This window comes from Camelina sativa, chromosome 9, assembly GCF_000633955.1.
Source record: "Camelina sativa cultivar DH55 chromosome 9, Cs, whole genome shotgun sequence".
NCBI lineage: Eukaryota > Viridiplantae > Streptophyta > Magnoliopsida > Brassicales > Brassicaceae > Camelina > Camelina sativa.
The window spans coordinates 11,325,746-11,335,139 of NC_025693.1; the positions used below are offsets into that span (position 1 = coordinate 11,325,746).

At 33.2% G+C, this 9,394-nt stretch overlaps 1 protein-coding gene across 1 annotated transcript; it reads right to left on the minus strand.

Moving 5' to 3' along the window:
• LOC104710838 (RING-box protein 1a) lies at window positions 5,145-6,704 on the minus strand. Its single transcript, XM_010427497.2, has 5 exons — window positions 6,411-6,704; window positions 6,278-6,328; window positions 6,137-6,196; window positions 5,466-5,537; window positions 5,145-5,370 (listed from the first exon to the last, which is right to left on the minus strand). The coding sequence occupies exons 1-5, from the start codon at window positions 6,535-6,537 to the stop codon at window positions 5,333-5,335; spliced, it is 348 nt and encodes a 115-aa protein (XP_010425799.1). The 5' UTR covers window positions 6,538-6,704; the 3' UTR covers window positions 5,145-5,332.

The window sequence follows — 9,394 nt, forward strand, 5'->3', positions numbered from 1 at the left end:
CGCAAAAGATGGAGAATATGGTTTAGTTGCCCGGAAAGGATGTTTTCTCCGGAAATATCTACCACGCATCACCCGAGCCATTAAAGAGTTCGGGTAATGAATCAACCTCCAATACTGCTTAGCCAACATTGCATCATTAAATTCTTCCAATGCGCAAAAACCCAAACCCCCATCACATTTGTCCTCACACATTTTATCCCAAGCTACCCAATGCAGGCTTCTAGCCTTATCATTAGACTTCCACCAGAAGTTCGATATGGCACCCGTAAGTTTGGTTGTCAACGCCTGTGGCAATTTAAAGCACGACATAACATGAGTTGGAAGAGCTAACGCCACCGACTTGATCATAATTTTTTTAACCCCTTTCGATAAGGTCTTCGCCGACCAACCGTTAACTCTCTCATCCAGGCGATCATTAACATAACTGAAAACGTTAGTCCTCGAGCCCCGAAGGTTTTCAGGTATTCCCAAATAAGAATTCATACCTCCCGCACTGGAAATTCCAATTACTGTTTTAATCCGATATCTTACATCCGGCGGAACTTTCTTGCCAAACATGATAGAAGATTTCCCTAAATTAACATCTTGTCCCGATGCCTTTCCATAATTACCTATAATATCCATTACCACTTTACACTCAGACTCCTCTGCCTTACAAAAGAATAGACTATCATCAGCAAACAATAAATGCGAGACCGACAGACAATCTCGAGCAATCAATATGCCGGTAATCTTCTTTTCACGTTCAGCCTTTTTAATATTCGCTATTAGGACCTCTGTACAGAGAATAAAAAAATAGGGAGAAAGAGGATCACCCTGACGTAATCCCCTCTTCGGTAAAATGGAACCCCGAGGTTGACCATTTAAAAGTACTTGATACGATACCGAAGAAACACACCACATAATCCAAGTAATCCACCGTCTATCAAATCCTAGTTTAATCATAACCGCTTCCAGAAAATCCTATTCAACACGGTCGTACGCTTTGCTCATATCCGTTTTGAATGCCAGAAAATCTGATTTACATCGTTGATTAGTATTTAACCCATGGAACATTTCCTGGGCAACTAAAATATTATCCGTAATCAATCGCCCTGCAATAAAAGCCGATTGTGTCTCTGGAACCAGTGACGGTAAAGACCGCTTAAGCCTAAAACATAACACTTTTGAAATAATCTTATAACTCACATTACATAGACTAATCGGCCGAAATTCTGTCATACGTTGCGGCCGATCCACCTTATGGATGAGACAAATATTAGTCTCATTAAGACGAGGGTCAAAACCGCCCGTTCGGAAAATTTCTTTAACCAAGGTCACCAAATCCCCTTTTAAAGAGGACCAGAATCGTTGGAAGAATAAGGCCGTCATACCATCAGGACCTGGAGACTTCTCTAAGTGCATAGCAAATAATGCCTTCCGAACCTCCGACTCCGTAATTTCCCTAGTTAAACTTCGGTTCATACTATCCGTAATGATAGGTGAAATCTCCTGAAGTATATCTGAGGGGGGTGTATTGTATTTGTTATTTTAGGAGATTTACTGAGATTTTAATATTTTAGATTTTTGAGAGATTTGAGTGTAATTTTAGGAGATTTTGTTATTAAATTTGAGATTTTAGGATTTGGTGGGATTTGGGTTTTGAGATTTGTTGAGAGTTGATTATTGAATTTCAGGTGATTTTGATATTTAAAAAGAAGAAAAAAGCAACTGACATAATCAAATGTCGTTGATTAAATATAAATCCAGTAAGCTTCTTTCATACTTTGATTTTTTTTTTTTTGGCAAACTCATACTTTGATTAAGAAGAAAAATAAACATTGAATTTGCATTTTTTCCAATTGCTGGTGGAGTGACTGCAACACAAATTATATAGCTGCATTTTGGGAAAAATAAAGAGCTGTTACTGTTAACCAAAAAGTGAGGTTCGTAAAAAGATTAAAACCACATTCACTATGCTTAAAACCATGACTAAGCTTACTACCATGACCATTGTAGCTGCCATAATAACCTTCGAGGAGCTGTTCATCTTTTAACTCTCTGTGTGGTGATGTGTGAACCAGAACATAGAGGAGGAGGAGGAGGAGAAGAGTAGTTTAGTTGTAAGAAGCAGTTCTTGTTTTTTGGCGGGGACAAATGGTGCTATTTTCAGTGTGTGTAGTGGACCTGTTGCAGAGAGAGAAGGATTGGGTACGAGGAACAATTTTGGTGCTCTGTTTTACGAGCTTGTGAAAGTGATAAAAGCAAAAAGAAAACAAATTTACCTGGTTAATGTTAAGAAACAATTTCACCACCTCCTAGCCCAAGTCCTTCCCACATTAACTGAATCACCAAACACAATAAGCAATAAGCAATGACTAATCATAGCTTTTCAAGAAAGCATAGAGCTTTTCAATTCAGGCAAAAGGAACAAAGCAGAGACACAGGAATAGATGGATGGCTGTCCCTTGGAGGCATTCATTTATGCATCACAGGTAATATGTTCATTTATGTTCTGAAAATAGACCCATCAAGTGTTAATGCTATGTTATGTCTCATCTCGGCAATTTTTCTAACTTCAGGAACGAAGGCTATCTTTGCTGAACTAGGCCAATTTACAGCTACATCTATAAGGGTATATGAAGCAGCTAATTTGGTTCTTTAAATCATGCAGCAGAGACTTCTACAGAAACTTTTATTGCAGTTCTTTTTTGTTGCTAGAAGAATCCGTAAGCAAGTTATTATATTAACGACTTATTCTTGACCTAAGGAATTAGAAAATATGATACAGTATTAGAATCTGGTTACAGTTTTTATTATTGTTGGCTACTGAAGATGATGAAGAAACAATAACATTTTGCAATCTCATGGTTCTATGCAGTTTGCGTTTTGTTGTGTTGTTTACCCGTGTCTGGTTTTTCAATACATAGGCCAAGCTGCGTTTTTGTCAAAGAATTTTTCTGCTCTACCTTCAAGCATTTATTTTACCAAAGTATTTTTCCAGAGTAAAGAGAGTAGAGAGAAGAGAGAAAGAGAGAAAGAGAGAGAGAGTTTGCAAAAAAAAAATGTCGAAGAAGTCTTTTTTTTTTGGTAGATCGAAGAAGTTTTTTTGTTAAACAAATATTTTAAAGTTTCGCCTTTAAAACAAATATTTTAAAGTTTCACCTTTAAAGGTGGGATTTTGTAAGACATATTTTTGAACTAAAAATGTTAGAAAAGTCACCTAGAATCACATTCAATAGATTTTTTAAAAAAATTTGTGATTTTTTGAATAACAGTAGATTTGAAGTGATATTTATAAATTATTGATTGAATAACAAGAGATTGTAAATGATTTTTATAAATTTCACATTCAATAACATAGGATTTTAGATGATTTTTAAAAATCATCAATTAAATAACAGGAGATTTAAGAATATCCCAAAATCTCTTAAAATCATCAGTTCAATACACCCCCCTGAAATACCACTTACATCAGATCTTTCAAAAAGCTCCTCAAAATATTTTGAGGCAATCCTCTCCATTCCCATGGGCGTATCGTCCCATACATTGTCCGGACCAAAAAGTCCAACAATCTTATTTCGTACCCTCCTCTGCTTGGTCGATGCATGAAAATATTTTGTATTTTTGTCACCCACACGTAGCCAAAACTTCCTACTCTTCTATTGCCAATAAATTTCTTCACCCCTATAAGCCTCTTTTAGTTTTCTCTGAACGTCCCTAATTTCTTCGTGAGAGATCGAATCATCCATCTTAGCCTCCTGTAGCGCTATTTTAAGGGAAGATATAAGAGAAGGACCAGTCGTCACATTATTCTTTCTCCACCACGAAATCGAATTTCTACAATTCCTGATCTTATCCACGAAAGCCGGTATCCGAAAATTATTCGTGCGTGTCCACCCTGACTCTACCGCTCCTAGTAAACCATCCTTCCCTAACCATCGTTTATCAAAACGAAACTGCCTATTCCGTCTTGTAGCTGTTCCGTCTTAATAACAAATTAGTTGATAATAAATGCTAATATTCTCACAATAAAATCGAATTAAAATTTAAATTTATTTGTGACTAATTTACATACTAGAGAAAATTAACATAAATTAAGTTGATAATAAATGGCATATTCCTTATCTTCACGTCTTATTCTTTACTATTAATTCGTAATTGTAATTCGCAAAGATATTTTCCTTGCTCACCAATTTTTTTATGCGATTTGATATCACAACTACTATTATCATCACCTGTAAACTCTATAAATACCATGGTTATATTTCACGAAAATGCACAATCTCAATAGATCATTTAGCTTAGAAACACAAAGTCAGAAACCAACCCCTTATTTTTCCAATGGCTGCTTTATATTTGTTTATTGGTTGTTGATTTGTATTTTACATAAATCACGTCTTAATTGTTTTTGTAGGTGAGTCATTGTTTCTGATTTTTAGCAACTAACTAAATAATTTTTTCATTTCTTTCGAGATGGCCAAATCGTTAGCATTGGGGAGTGGACTTGCTTAAAGCGAACAACGATCCAACTAATACATCAATATATATATTGTCAAACACATTTCATTAAAACTAGATTCTCAAGAGAGGAATGTTAAAAATACAAGGATACATGAAAGGTAAAGATAGACTACATGAGTTTTCCAACAAGATGCACAACTTTGAGAGCCTTGCAAAGAGTTGAAGATCTTTTGATGTCTTGTAGGATTCTATGTTGAAGACAAGCTTCGAGAGATCCCCGACCAAGAGACAAAATTTTAAATATATATATATATGTTAGATTCACTAAAAACAAATTTTTTATTATTTATTATAGTTCAAGATATCTAAATATTTGTAAAAGACAACGTAGCAACACAACTTAAATTCTGAATTTTTAAAAATGAATGAAGATACACATAGTAAATTCAAAAAATAAATTAAAATGCATATACAAATATATTTATATGTATAGCACCTTAAATTATAAAGTCAGCACTATAACAAATAAATTATATATATATATAGCACTATAAATTGTAGACTTCTACAATTCTGAAATAGTAATAACCCCTTGGGTAAACTAACTAACTATATATATATATATATATATATAGTTATATAGTTAGTTTTATCAAATTGAGATTTTGCAAATACCATATATTTAGTGTGTCTTAGCAAACTAAACAAAAATAATTGAGACTTATTTTGGGTTAGTGATGTTCTTATAACAACAAAGGTTTCATTAAGCACACATTTGTTTAATCTGCGTCAAAGGCATAACAACCGATTCAAAAGAATTCAAGAGAAAACTGCAAGTCTTAGAATTATATGCGGTAACCAAAGAAACCCAATAACGCGAGCTGTAGGTTTAATGACCATATTTCTGGAACTCCCACTCGCTATTATCTGTTAAAAACCCGAGCAAGAAGAAAAAACAAAACAATGAGAAGAGAAACCCGACGAGTAAGAAGAGCTTGTATATTAGAAAAAAGAAAACATACCCAGTGGACACACTTGACGGGTCTTGAGCCATCTGCTGATACAGTGGAAGTGAAAGGCATGGTTGCAGACCCCTACAAGTCAAACAATGGCAAGTTTGTTTACCAATCCATGATACTAAACATTAAAAAAGCTAGTTCTACTATAAAGATGTGATAAACAAACTATTAGTCTCAGTTTCAGGCATGCAATGGAGAAACATATACGGCTATGAACCCAGAGAATACAAAAATGTTCTTGTCGGCTAATTTTGCACAACCAAACAATCTCACAATCACCCACAAGAAAAAGAGAGGAATACTAGTATCTTATAAGCACCAACTGATAACTACTCATGAGGAATGCAACAACAACAGAGTGAAACAACTAATAATTCAAAACACTCAAACCATCAGATTAAACAAAACAGAGAATGAGAGAAGAAGCATATATGAAAAACTAAAGAAGCAAACAAGCTAACCTAAGTCAAGCCAGAAACAAAATTTTGCCTCTCTTCTAGACTACTAGTCACTGTTATTAACAAACCTATTCAACTATACAACTACTTACATCCAGACTCAACACAAAGATACAGAGTTGGATACAACTTTGGTTTCACTAGATGCAAAACAACAACCAAATCTTGATTGAAACAGAGTCAGAATATAACTACTATACAAGAACTGAAACTTACCCCAAGCAACAGTACATTCTTCGCTGGTCGCACTAGCCTGATTAGCTTGACATTCAATACCTAAAACCCACAACAAAAACCCCTTAAGCATCAAGATGATTTACAAAACCCCAAAAGTATCTATAAATCTGAAAAGCTTACAGAGATCCATGATGTGATTCCTACAGATAGCGCAGTTGTCAACAACGATATCTGTGAAAATCAAACAAGAGCGAATCAAAAAAACGAAAGTAAAAAAGCGATGAGAAGAATTAGGGTTTGTTGATTGATATACCCCAAGCCCAAAGAGAGACGGCGCTCCACTTCTTAATTTCAAAGCGTTTCGATTTCTTTGAAGGAACGGTGCTGCTGGAGGCTTCGCCGGCGGGGATCATAGGAACGTCGGAGTCAAGGGAAGCCATTGATCTCTCTGTCACTCTTTCTCTTTCTTTGATCGGGAATTGAGAAATTTTGTACAGAAACCCTAGAATTCTGAATATTTGAGAATCGAGAGAAGGATTTATATGTTTCCAAATTTTTGATTTGGAAAAAAGGGTGAAATAGTCCCAATTTTTTCCATTTCTTTTTGGGGTTATGGGCCAATTTGATACTGTAATATCTTTCAAACTTAATTATTTTGTAACAAATTAGCAAAGTACCATTTGTTTTTTTCTGGTGTGAAAAGTATAACATTTGTTACGATAAGTTTATTGGTTACAAAAAAAAATTATTGAGAAATTCGTATTTTATACCAAAACTAAATTTTTAGTTATATTAATTTTTCAACTTATTTAAAATAAAATATCCTAACACATATTACAACACAAATAAGTTTTAGTTCCAAATTTAGCACAATATAAACCCTAAATACTAATTCTACCACTTAGAACTATAAAATAGATAATCCAAACTTATAATTTTTTAAAAATAATAATTTAAAATATTGTAATTATATCAAATGCATAATAAATACACGAGGCTCGAAACTATTATTTGGGATCCAAGATTCAATTTACAATATGCTTTGTTCTGTCTAGAAAAAAAACAGCGTTTTCAGACCCAAATCGGACCGGCCGATCGAACCGGTTAACCCGCGACCCGCTAAGTCTGACGATCTGGGTTTTGCTCAAAAACTCAAATGTTAACAAACCAGGAAAACCCGGATATACTCGGTGAAAACCGACAACCCGCCTTAATTAACCTACCCACCGGGTTTTGGCTTTCTTTTATCAAACGCTTTTGGTATTTTAATTTGAACAGATATATTAGTTTTTCACTTTTTCTGCAAAATTTGGTGAAGAACAATATTTTGGGTTTGAGTTAGGAAGAAGAGGAAAGGGAAGCAACGCGTGAGAGAGTTTATTAGTTTTTTTTTCTGTTGGGTTAGACAATTAATAGAAGAGATAACAAACCATCCCTATGTAGATTAATAATTGTATATAGAACATATATTTTTACTAACCTGCTATAGTTTATAGTGATGAAGTGATCTACGGGAGAAGTGATGATTATTACTACTTATATAAGAACTATAACACTCAGTGAAGAAAATAATGAAGTCGTCGACTTTCTGTTTCTATCTATGTCATGTTAAAATTTATATGAATTGTTTATAATTTTTTTTGCATTTTTATGTTTAGTTTATTTTCTTTGTATTTAATTTTCTACAAAATACTATAATTCATATAGTAACAATTGACCATTACTTATTGAGTTGTTTATACATATACATAATATAAAAACTTTGGAAAATTAATTAAATATTTAAATTTAAATCAATGCATGGAGGTCTACAAGTCCAATATAAAAAATTTGACACACTTCCAAAGAAAGAATAATTGATTCTCTAAATTTTTACCATTCCAATAAAAAAAGTCAGAATTTTTAGATACCACTCCCATCAAACATTTATTTTTCGGGTTATAAAAAACATTTATAAAATAAATCGTATCCAAAGCTTATATACACTTACCACTCATCTTTCATCTTCGTTCTTCTATTCAAGTAATAGAACAAAAAAATTATAAACATGGTTGCATACATAGAGGAATTGAATCAGATAGGAGAGATTGAGTTTTTATTAAATTATATTTATGTCATTTGTTTTTTTCATTTTTGATGTAGGGTAAAAGAATCAACGCTAAAATCCGAGCTCGAGATTACTTCGATCAATTCAGAGACATATTGGGACAAGGACAGTGGTTTCTTTTTTATAGGTTAAAAGTTAGGGAAAGCCAGCAAGCGTCAAAGAACTCCAATAATCCATTCGAAATATTGATTACACGCAAAACACGGATCAGCCCAATACCTCCCAAGGCTTCAGGCAAATTTTTTTCATTTAACAGATGCAACAAAGTTTCAAAATGCTACACCAGATGAGAGAAACTGTTGTGATGGTAAATTAATAAACCCTATAATGCTTTACAATTTTAAAATTTTTGAGAGTTTGTTGTTTAATTTTCACCATACAGTTTTTTTTTGTAGATTTTTGTGGAATGGTGGTAAGAGTAGGAGAACGTCGTTTTATTAGTTTTCTTGATTATGAAGGTGGATATAATGGTCAGAAAAATGTTCTTCCTTTTACTGTTATTGACATCGAGCAAGTAATTTTACTTATCTTAAAAATTACTTATAATTAGTCTTTTATTTCGCTACTTTAAAAAACATCATTGGATCATAAATATATGTATTTATTTCCTCATTTTTTCCTGTTAAGTGGCAAGGAGATTGAGTGTATTGCAGTAGGTGAAACCTGTTTGGAATTTATTTATAAATGGGAAAGAATAGTTGCGAACCCTACCTATGGAAGTGAACCAATAATGTGTATGCTAATGTTTTGGAGAAGCTCTTTGTTTGAAGGTATTATCCTCTTGTTCAAAGTTTATTATAAAAAAACAGACAAAAAATGTTTAAATATAATATCTAACCTTACTTTTCATTGTTTAGGTGCTCATTGTCTAATGTCTCAAATGAGATGTTCATATATTTTTCTTGGTGACGAAGTCGATGAATTTACTAGAGATCCTGCACTGTAAGTTCATAGTATGTTGATTGAATAATTTTAATATCAATTTCATATGTGATTTAATTTATACATTAGTTTTCCTTTTTTTCAGAGTTTGTTTTTATGAGACATCAGATGATGAGGATTATGAGGGGACAGAAGAAGAAGAGATTGATTCAACTTAGTAGTTGTACTGGCCAAATATGCTACCTTTAATTTTATTTTGTAATCTTACATTTCCTTTTTATTAGTATGTTCAATAAGTTGTTGTAATT

Coding starts and splice junctions, on each gene's coding strand:
- LOC104710838 (XM_010427497.2), bottom strand. CDS start 6,537: ATGGCTTCCCTTGACTCCGACGTTCCTATGATCCCCGCCGGCGAAGCC. Junction 6,197..6,277: donor GAATCACATCATGGATCTCT/GTAAGCTTTTCA, acceptor TGTGGGTTTTAG/GTATTGAATGTCAAGCTAAT. Junction 5,538..6,136: donor AGAATGTACTGTTGCTTGGG/GTAAGTTTCAGT, acceptor TTTGACTTGTAG/GGGTCTGCAACCATGCCTTT.